Source organism: Xylaria bambusicola (genome assembly GCF_022495145.1).
Source record: "Xylaria bambusicola strain CBS 139988 unplaced genomic scaffold F5B22scaffold_9, whole genome shotgun sequence".
Classification (NCBI taxonomy): Eukaryota; Fungi; Ascomycota; class Sordariomycetes; order Xylariales; family Xylariaceae; genus Xylaria; species Xylaria bambusicola.
In genome coordinates, this window is record NW_025953562.1 from 547,743 (window position 1) to 559,009 (window position 11,267).

General features: G+C 44.2%; 2 protein-coding genes and 2 non-coding genes across 4 annotated transcripts; 2 read left to right on the plus strand and 2 right to left on the minus strand.

The window, feature by feature from the left end:
- Positions 1–669: 669 nt before the first annotated feature.
- Positions 670–761, minus strand: F5B22DRAFT_t70. The gene has a single exon. It is a non-coding gene; the product is annotated as a tRNA-Arg (tRNA).
- A 669-nt stretch (positions 762–1,430) lies between these two features.
- Positions 1,431–2,990, plus strand: F5B22DRAFT_570445 (uncharacterized protein). Its single transcript, XM_047973154.1, has 2 exons — positions 1,431–1,955; positions 2,012–2,990. Exons 1-2 carry the CDS (start codon positions 1,607–1,609, stop codon positions 2,722–2,724), a joined length of 1,062 nt encoding a protein of 353 aa, XP_047833370.1. The 5' UTR covers positions 1,431–1,606; the 3' UTR covers positions 2,725–2,990.
- A 4,898-nt stretch (positions 2,991–7,888) lies between these two features.
- On the minus strand, positions 7,889–9,405 carry F5B22DRAFT_596601 (uncharacterized protein). The gene has a single exon (XM_047974247.1). It carries the CDS (start codon positions 9,039–9,041, stop codon positions 7,923–7,925), a length of 1,119 nt encoding a protein of 372 aa, XP_047833371.1. The 5' UTR covers positions 9,042–9,405; the 3' UTR covers positions 7,889–7,922.
- Positions 9,406–11,116: 1,711 nt separating this feature from the next.
- F5B22DRAFT_t66 lies at positions 11,117–11,218 on the plus strand. Its single transcript has one exon. It is a non-coding gene; the product is annotated as a tRNA-Arg (tRNA).
- Positions 11,219–11,267: the final 49 nt, after the last annotated feature.

Here is an 11,267-nt window from a genome sequence, read left to right on the forward strand (position 1 = left end):
CCCTTACGCGCAGTCTATTATCGGAGGCAGCATTTCTCTTCTCACTTAGTATCTTCTCTCGTCTTTCTTGTTACTCTTCCCTTTGAGTTGTTTGTCTCTTCTTTTAGTGGCAATAGGGTAGTTTTGGCACGGCATGGCTGGGATAGGTTGGGCGTTTGGGCGTCAGGAAGACTGATATCACCTATGGAATAAGAGGTCGAACGGTTTTTTAGGACAGGAGGCTTTGCGGTATAAAAGTATTAGGCGTCTTTTTGAATATCATTATGAGTATTTTCCCTCTTCTTTTTTCGTTCGTTGGTTTAGCGTGTGTCTGTCATTTAGAAGTGCTGTTGAAGTTGAAAGCTGGCTCCTATTATATGCTGTTGGCTCATTGAAGTTAGTTGGCTGTTGTAATACTGCGTTTCTTGATTTCATTTAGTTGGTACAACACTGTTATGTTATAATCATGTTAGTTACACGGGAATGAAAACTTCCTTCATGTAAATCCCAGATTTAATAGTTTCGAGCTTCCACTCAGGGTTCCTTGCTCAGAAAAAACTAAACCTGTTTAGTAGAATTGAATTATGCGCCACCCCCACCCATACTGAACATAGATAAAAAGAAAGAGAGAAAGTTGAGGTAATCCAAAACATCAAAAGAAAATTGTACAACTATGACTCTGATAGTTATCGACCTCGGCCGGACTCGAACCGACAATCTCTAGAGAATCTGCTGCTATATAGCACCGAAATCTAGCGCCCTAGCCATTAGGCCACGAGGCCCTTGGAAATGTCCCATAACCTTTGTATGAAGTTTGCGGTTTCTATTACAGTATTATAATAATGCAAATATGGAGCTGCAAAGCATAATGGGTGATTAATCAGTTACAGAACAGACTGATGCCAGAATTTAATGAGGTTGTTAGGAGATGATATGTTACGACATTTGACCGTGGAGCAGGGTTTGTCTTGGTTGATATGGTGGGGTGGTGGGATGCTGTCATTGTAGAGACCTTTCTGAGTTCGGGCAGAAGCTGGGGAATTGTTTATATTAGATATCGTGAATGATGAGATGACATGGTTTCTCTCACCTGTTAGTCGATGCTGTTTCTTTGAAGAACTTGGGTTCGTTCTTCAGAAATACCTTGTTTATATCTGGCAAATTATTGTTATTGTATCTCGCTGGTTGTTTCTTATAAGGAGAGGTATAAGATGAACAGCTTAATGGTAAAATGTGGAAACCAGAATGTGAAATAATAGTATTGCCCTTCCGGTGAACATCTTACCTCAGGTAATTACTTGCCGGGCTAGATACTTATGTTGTATATGATTCATATAACTTCATGATGACATAGAGGAGCTGTGGGACACAGAGGGACAGTATAGGTTGTGTTACGTCGCTTAATATGAGCTGCATATAATAGCATAATCAATACCAAGAGGGGTAGAATTGTAAATATGAGCCCCGAGAACCCCGCTGTAAAGAATCCTTGTTCGCGATCGCGCCGCGAAACGCTTCGCCCTCTACCTAAGATTAAGATGAATGATACTCTCTTGTTTTCAGTATTCTATCTACATACCTAACCACTCTTCCCCGCGAGCATGGTCAAGCCATACAGTAGTCGCAAATGGCTACAGCAGAATACGACGCCAGATGGCTTCTAGCTGAACTCAAATGCCTTAATTGTCAGCCTCCATGGTATTCGTATCCAGACCCGAATAGCTATGGTACTATCGACCCTATTTTCCAACGCGATGGCATCGTCTGCCTAGCATACCGCGCTGCTAGAAGGACAGCTCTCAGCCGCAGCCACCGTAAAGGTCAAGCCCAGCTGCGAAGAAACCTTCAGGCGCTAGATAATACGCCCTTCAAACATAAAGAAGAGGTTGTGATGAAAATATCCGACAACATAGGGCCCGAACTGAGGCAAAGAATTCTCGCCTGGGTGGATTTACCGGTACCCAATCCGAGGAAACGTTTGTTCATACCCTCATTCCTAACTATATGGAATGCACTGTTAACGTTGAATAAGGACCCCGCGCTCACGACGAATCCATGTCCCCTCGAACACGATCGTCGGAAGCCGTCACTAGTACATTAAGCTCACGGGAACACGACTCTGCGGATACATCGCAAATACACCGCTCCCCTAGCATAACTGAAACCAACGCCGACAGCTCTCAGCGCATACCTATATGTGTAGACACAAGCGCGCAAAAAGCTAGTCTTGAACATTCATTTTCGACAACACCTGTATCTAAAGCCAAAGAGACCCTACCCGACCAGCTTTACCGTATTCTAGAAAAATCATATTCATATGAGCAGGAGACGTTCGTGGCGCATATTGGAATGTCATACAAGAATTCGGACATCTGCCAGCTCACACTCAACATACACAGCGGGCACGTAGAAAGCTGTGCTAACACACTCTTCGGCGTGCGCTTAGAAACGACCAACGGACTTAGATATATCAATTCAGGTAATGCCCAGATCCTGCCCAGCACATGGGCTACAATAAGCGGGTGTAGAGCGAGAGCTATAGCGCCGTTCTTCGGCCAGCTGCTCGATACGGCGATTCGGGAGAGCCCTACGTATCAAGAGGATGTCATGGCGCTCTGTTCAGACCATACCAGAGCAGTGTCTATGGTGATATCCCAAGACGCGAACGATGCAGGCGTTTTGATTTTGCACACGAATCTGTATACTTGTGTGAACATATGGGATCAATTACACTCGGTCGAATGACGGGACTTACTTTATTCCTTGACACGTCCGCCTTCGCCTCCGAGAAACAACTCCTTGCCCTGAGGTACCGTCACTTGGCCGTCACACGTTTCGAAGTTCGCTTTCGCGAACTGCCGGTCCGTGCTCGTGTAGACCCGGACGAAACAGGAGCGCCAGTGTACCTTCTGGCCTTTCCCCACGACCCATCTCGGCGTCGGCTTCGCGTCGTCGAAGGAGATGTTCGGGTCTAATTGGTCTATCGTAAAAGACTGAGATAGTCAGTCACCTTATTGTATCTAGAAACCGGTGTACACGCACGTACCATGGTGAACTTCTAGGTGTCGGAATCCAGCTGCTGAAGAAGATAGTCTTGGTTTAGAGAGATGATGGAATTTGTTCTGATAAACGAATTCAACCCTGAGAAAACTTGTAATTAATCTTAATGGGTCGCTGTTACATAGGACTATCATAGGATCTTTGTGCCCTCTCTAGGTAAGTAGTCTTAGCAAGATCCAATACCTAGGCAGGTAGCTGTATTTGGGCAAATTACTTAATGCGGGGTTGGCTGATTGATGGTGGCAGAATACTATTCATCATTGTCGGCGTATTACTAACAATAGACCGGGTCGTGAGAAAGACATACGAATCCATTTGCGACTGCGACCGTTTTAGAATCGAAGGAAATTCCATCTTCGGTTATGATTCAAACATCTTCGAATTCCGTGAGTAAGCGGCGTGGTAGTGTTATGTGTACGTGTTACACGCGTACAAGCTGGACATGCAGTTCGCCATTCGCTATGGACGTGGTGCAGGCTGTCGCAGGCTGTTCATGATCTTCGAGAGACGTGCAGGGCAGTATTGAAAGTGAGGTTATGCGGACTTAATAACACAATTGCTAAATCTTTGCTTTCTGTAATATTGGGCTAACATTGGAGATCCTGAAATAGGTGTACTATCTTAGTTGTGGTCCTTCTTGCCATCTAGCTAGTGTCTATCTTTCCGTGATCTAGGAAGGGATATAAGGAGTAGGTCAATGTATTACCTGAGTAATGCGCTTTGTATGAATTACATTCGATTGCATGGACACTTATCCCTTAGTCACCTTTCTCCTGAAGGTAGTACCCTGATTCTAGCATTTATTACAGTCAAATCATATGGCCGTCCCAGGGATAAGACAGATAAGGGAACAGCAAAAAGTTTGCCCTCAGCTGTTAAAACATTAATCACATTTAGAAATATTTCTTTACAGGCATAATATTAAATCTAGGAAAGTTAAGCTAGACTCCCTAAGGTTGCTAAAAATCCTTGCGTTGATACCCAGGCCGAAAATCTCTCGTACGATCAACCCCTTAACCGCCGCTTCCTTTCCCAGCGAAACAAGAAGAACGAACAGTAATTATTTTCACGTTATGATCAACCCTTTCATCTCACCACTGCCACAGAATGCTCATCATAGACCCTCCGTCATCATCGTCATCATCATCAGCTCGACCTTGTCCTACCATATCATTGCAGCTTCTGCTGCCCCGAGTTAGTACTCTATTATAAGGCGAGTGAGCAAAGAAAAGATCTTGTATCCAAATACTTAGGAAATGTAAAAAGATGTAAAGCCCTTCGGACTCATACGCAACGCTAGAAGTGTGACATACCTCCTCGGATGCCATTACACATCAAAATACCATTGAATTACGAAGAATTCCCAACCATCATTCTTCGACAAGTACTCATTCAAGGGTTCGCCTTCTGTCAGCCTGACCGGTAGCTTAGAATCGGTGATCTTGAAATGATCAATGATCCGGTAGATCACCTTTCCATCAAGCCTTGTTAGGACAGCAGTAGCAAAGACCTTTTTGGCCTCTTGCACAATCTTGCTGACGAATTGCTGCCTTTCAGCAGAATCCAAGAAGTCAAGGCTTTCCCCGAGATACTCTCTGGTCTTCTCTTCAGTAATCAGTTCATTGACTTTGTCATCTGTCATGGACTTGAGAGGAAGCTGGGTGCCTTCGCATTCAATGTGACCGTCTGTATCAAGGTTTTCGTTGAGGATGCGAAAGAGCTCGGCGTTGGAAGTGGCCACGCCGCGAATCGCTTCAGTACTCATGATGACTTCAATTATGGAGGAATTTATCTCGAAAATTTCCGTCAAGGAAAATAAGCGCGTGAATGAGTATCACGTTAGAGGTGGTGTTTACGATAATTAAAAAGAAGGAGGGGAACAAGAGGAGGTCATCGTAGTAGGAAAAAGAGTATTGATATAGGATAGTAATAGGTTGCACCTGCATCCCTTACTATCAACCTATCATCACGGGCGTGCCATATGACATTCATTGTTACACGAGGCTCCCTTAAGACCGTCGAGCCTGCGCTAAGGCTATGTATATTGAGCCTTTATGATGTGTTCCGAGTCTCCCTGGAGGCGACCTCATGACAGTAACTTCAGTAAGCACAAACATGCCAAATGACCAGCAGCGACACAGGCATCCCTGCTGACTAAAAAGCTGATCCTCCTCGCTATAGCAACCATAAACCGCCATTAGTGCGCTTTCGCAATGAATGTGTGAACATATCCAAAGAACTAGTTTACTAAAGTTTGAAGCGTTCAGTTTCGTAATCAATAGAGCTGGATATAGTAATAAACAAACCGTATTAGATCGATGACTGTGGCGGCTACAGCTGTAGAAACCGCCGCTCGCGCTTTTAAACAAGTGCCTGAGTTCATCTCAAGGGCTACCATAACTTCTATCAATTTCTGCTGATATAATCTGTAAAACTTTCACTATGGTATTCGAAACTTTTAAAATGGATGGGTGTCACGAAGCCACCTGGAGAGCTATATTAACTTAAGCTCTTCAAATTCTTCGAGTGCCCGATAGCTAGCATATCTAACGTCGATTTCCATATAGTCTCCTTAACCTACTATCTAATATGTAACTACTGGTGTATATGATGCTGAGTTGTACTTATAGTCGTGGGGCCAAAATTTACCAATGCTGCTAGTCCTGTTCTTCACCTATCCCACGCTCCTCATACAGCTGTCTCACTGTCCCTGGCTCGTGATATAACGCGTGCCCTAAGTCCAAGTAGTTTGGGGCCCCATCCACATCAATACTTTGGCAGTGGGTTGCCCAAGCAAGGTCTCCAGGAGAACCCTCCGGCCCAAAGTCTTGCCAAACCTTCAAGTCCAAGCCTCGAGCAGTAAGCTGGACTGAGAAGTCAGTAGCACACCGAGGACAAGCACCTTTATGTTCGTGGCCGTTGGCTATTGTCTTTTCTACGGCCCTATAAAGCTCAGAACCCAGTGCGTGAGAACTACCCAGGTGTATATGAGGGCAGATTGTTAGGTGTCCAATTCCATAGAATGATATTCTATTATGGCCTTTATAATACCGCCACGTAGATAGAAGGAGGAATTTAAGGTCACCGTTTTGAGTCTTTACGATCTTGGGATATGCTGAGTAATTAACCTCAAATAATGTGAAGACTGCAGTTTGGTAGTTCATGACATGATATGGTTCCAATAAGAGTTTCAGATATGAATCATACTGTTGTAAGCGAGCTCTTTTCAGAGCAAGCTGAATATGGCAGTGATCAATGCGTATCTAGCAGGAAATAAGGCGAGTGTCCGTTCGTATCCTGTCTCTGTGGCCTCTCTGGAATGCTGATTGATAGTAACAGGAGGATTCATTGCGTTGAGTTGCAGGGGTATCGCGCTCGCGCATGCAATGAAGGGCCATGCATTCCTCGCATACCTACTTGTTAGGTTGGACTCTAGCACAACTAGCAAGATATGAAAGGTGATCGACGCGAGAAAGTTTGATGGTACTTATCTGTTTCTGGAGGATGGCTCGTAACGAGTCGCAAGCCAAGGAAAACAGAATAAGATCCTTATGTTCAAGGAAATCAATTATACATAAAACCAACTCAACCGGCAACTGTAAAAGGCGGCTGTCGCTCTGTTCCTTGCGGGACTGTCTAATAGGTCGCGTCCATAGTAATATGAAGATGTCGAGTGCGTATTCTGTGACTTCCATATTGGTAGATAAGTGGTAGAGGGGCTGGAAGGGCCAGCCCTTTCTTATATTTGGAGTGATGGTCGGGATTTGTCGAAGAGTAAGGAACCTTGATTAGGTGGTTTAGATCTATGAAGGTGAGAAGCTGTAATTCTAGCTGAAATAGCCTCGACTTTAAGGATTAAGTAACATCAACCTTTTGACATTGCACAAGGAGGAAGGCCCTAATCTAACCTGGAATCTATCGATCTTTATAAAGACCTGGCCTGCCATAAAGTTAAATGGAATCAGCAATGGTTGAATGCGAAAAATAATAGGCTGTTCGAATAGAAGATTCATCTCACCTAATGAACAGGTCGAGTTTCGAGTTCTCTTAAAGTTTATTTTTTGAGACTTGGAGGGGGATAGCAAAAGCATCGCTGCTGTTTAAACTTCAAATAGTTTCCAAAGAACCTTAATTCGGAAGTAAGGCATGTATTTAAGGTTCAACAAGAATCTTATATCGTTGCCAAAGTCCTACTTGTTTGTAGCTTGAGAAGAAAGACCTAGCAACTAACTCTGGCCTACTACATGTCACTGTACGATTAATTTGTCGATATTATTAGCCTTATATGGACTAACAGTGAAATAACTATCTACCACTGAAAGGAATCAAATCTAACGTGCTTTATGCATCATCTGTCATAGCAATTTGACTGCCCTCGGAGCTAGAAACGAGGTAAATCTTGGTTTAGTAAATGTCTCGATAGACTAGGTATCAGACATCATTGGAAAGCTTTACCTGAGCCGTCACTTATCAAAAAGGAAGTTAAATATGAAGAATTTTAACTGTGAAGTTTAGTAGCGTTTATAGAGCTTTACCGTATAGTGTGTGTAAGCGGCAACGTAGCAGTTCGCGATGCATCCCTAATAGAGCTGGTAGCAGGTAATATACTCTTAATCCTAACAGTATAACCAGCGCCGCAGACGAAGGGATGTCTGAGAGGGTCTTCCCCTGATAAATTATCATCTGACTGAGGATACAAATGGCTGTAGGTAATAGTAGATCGAAGTGCTTCCGTACTTTGATTCACAGTGTATCAAATGGATACAGTTTCGCCAGCAAAGCTTTCCATTTTAGGGATAGTGACCTGTCCCTACGCTGCATTTTATGTTCACAACTTATTGCTACAAATGCCGAATGTCCATCATCTACAGAATCTCCCCTCCCTACTGGATCTCAAGTAGCACTGCCTGAGTTGCATTGACCATGATGTCGACTTTCGAGTCGACAAAATCAAGTATCCTGCTGTCATCCTTCACTTTCTTCTGCTTTCCCTTCGAAGCCCAAGTCCACTGTAAGCCAGCGTAAGTCATACCATTCTGCGCCAAAGCGCCTTTTTCTGCATTGAGATGGTGCACCATAACCTTCCTGCCAGCATTCTTAAGTCCCGATAGAGAAAATTTAGCAGACGGGCGATCACCGCTACTGCGCTTCTGGTCCCAGAGTTCTAGGTTTAACAGGGCGACCCGCGCCAGCTTCCCGTTATCGTATGCGCCATACCCGGCATAGAGCCCATTGTGAGGCATCCCGACATCGAGCTCTACGACTTGTGTCTTTCCGCTCTTCCCAATGAAGTCGGCCACGAAAGGTTGTGAGTAGAAGTGTGCTGTGACTCGAGGCCCGCCCAACGATGTCTTGACTGGTCGCCACATTTGAAGATCCGATCTCACGATCTGTTGCCAGTTGGTACGGCTCACGTTCATGCTCATGGCGCAGAGCTGGAAATCCAGCGACCAAAGAGCTGACGCGAAGTTGTTTGCTTTGATTACGTGCTCCTTGTCGCCCTTACCGCCGACGGTGTACCCTGCCTCTGTGAATGCAAACTCGATGGCAGAGTGGTCTTCTTCAAGATATTTGATGTTGGGAAGGAAATTGGTAAGATTGGATTTTGTCGATGTGTGGCGTATGTATTCTTGGAAATTGCCCCAGTTGGCGATTCCATGTTGATTCTGGTAGTAATGATAGGCGACCTGTTTGATGCTTGGGGCTGCAGCGTTTAGGCCGCTCTCGAAAGTTGGTTTGGTTTTGAGGTCGCCAGCCGAGTATGATGCGGTGTCGAAAGCCTGGAAGATGCGCTTGTCGCCTAAAGAGGGAATGGCATCTATGAGGCGCCCCTGAAGGTTCTTGAATCTCGTCACGTACTCCTCGATGGAAAACCAAGGATAAAAGGTAGGCTCATTGCCTAGTTCGAGAGCGTACAAATTGTTCATGCCCATTTGTTCCACACCCTCGCGCGCCCAGGCTATAGTATGGCTGAATGTGGTGTTGTAAAACGGCACCATCATCTCAAATTTAGCCCCAGGCCAATTCTTGAAGGCCTTGAAGTAGGGCGGTCCGAGGACCAGCCTGTCACCCGAAATCTTGGTTTTGGGCCCAAATTCCGTTGCGGGAAAGTTGGTTGAATTTTCCTGTGATGGGTCGTATCGGCCATGGTCTCCAGACGTCCCACCCACCCTCAGCAGAGGTGTACCGCTGGTGCGGCTCAAAACGGCGCTAACTAGGTTCTGAGAGAACTCATTAGGGTTTCCCTGAGCATCGAAGGAGTAATCAAAGAATGATGATTGCTCGAATGCGAACCCCGTAAAGGACCGATCTATGACCTTGGACGCGTTATCGGGTACGGTTGCGGGGACTGTGACATTGTGTGTGGCTGCATCACTCGAAAAGGGGTAATTGCTTAACAGCAATGCCACAGATAGTCGTACGATAGAGAAAGAATGCATGGTGTCTGCTCTCGTTGCAACTGATCAACCATTATGCTCTTTCCCTTACATGGCGTGATGTGATGCCTAATTATATAAGCTAGAGAACATGAGAGGCTGTGTGGCGATTCTGACAAGAATCCCTGTTGTAGGGTCCGCTAGCTATCCCGAGTTTGCCAACAAATCATGTAGTGTTGCTGGGCGATCGGTAAGATTATGATATAACTTAACTGCGACGTAAGCTTTTATAACTATCGAGTCAATTGTATTGGAGGTTTAACGAACTGTGTACGATGTGAGACCCTGCAATATTCCACCTACGTAAGCTGGGTAGGTAATTAATTAGAGCGATGGTGGCTATGTCGACGCTATCTACTACATACTAAACTTTCATTTCACTGGCTCTCAAATAGTATAGATGATTTCTTTAACCTATGTTCGTAACATTCATGGACAGTGCTATTTCGGCGAGTGGTCGACTAGACCAATCAGACTCTACGACATATTATGAATATCATATGAAAAGAATTCTCGACGTACTGGTGTATAATCATTGAATAGTCAATTAGTTCGCTAGTTTATTTCGCACATCACCCGCGTTTTCCCTTGCCTATGTTTTCAGTGCATTATCAATAAGACTCAGACAGCATAATATGCACTTTGTGAACCACCATACGTTGGTGCACTAAAAGATATTGTATATGTCTCGCCTTAAGATTTAATTAATGCTTTAGTTGATGTAATCCTGAGCTTTAAAGTTAAAATTGATAATGCAACGACAGCATAGATGTAACACTTGTAGAGTTGTCACTAACTGTGGAAATTATGAGAAAATATTAATAGAATAAATTAAATATATTCGTGATCCCCGGAGTCGGTCATCGTTACCATCCTTGGTTGCCCCTTATGATGGGCATTTACTATCATCTTGACGCAGAATTGACAGCGGGGTTGGTCAGCAACTGTGACCCTTCATTTCAAAGAGCTCTGTACAGTCCTGGTCTACCCCTCATATACCTACAACACCTACTCTCATTCATCGATTTATATTGTTTTTATACAGTACTGTGAGTAGTGTAGGAGACAAGTCTTTCTAATTCGACATGCAGCTTTGAAGCACACAGTGAGATCATACACACTTTACTGTCATTACTCTCAACCATTGAAAGTTAGCAGAGGTTGTAAAGTGGCGATAGGATCTGAATTAGCCCGGTAACCTAGATTCATCACATGAATGCCGAAACTCGTAAGATGGACCGTCAACGACAACATCTGCTTCGTTGAATTTGTATTATGATTCCATCGCCTACGCCACACCGTTCTTGACATGGTGCTAACACGAGAAGATTATCTTACTTGTTTAAGGAATTCCAGTCCAGCATAGATATAACCTTTAATGCGAAAGCATATTTCATACTTTTCCAGACGAACCTAAGCAACTGACTTGAATTCTATTCACTTCAAGTACGCAGGCTTCAGACTTTTCAGAGAAGATGTCACCTGGCCGAAAACTTGAACAACAAGTAGCGCGATCGGCTCTATGTCCTTGACTGGGTAATATTTAGAAATACTTCAAGTGGAATACCTAATCAATTACAGAATATAGTCAATACTTACATCACACTCAATCCAATAACAACAACAACACCTCCACTACTGGCTTCGTGGCCCAATGGCAAGGCGTCTGACTACGATCAGAACTTGAAAACAAGTTCACACGCGCAATCAGGAGATTCTGGGTTCGACCCCCAGCGAGGTCAATCTTTTGCCATTTTTAATTAAACCTTTTTAAAACTTATCTAAGAAATC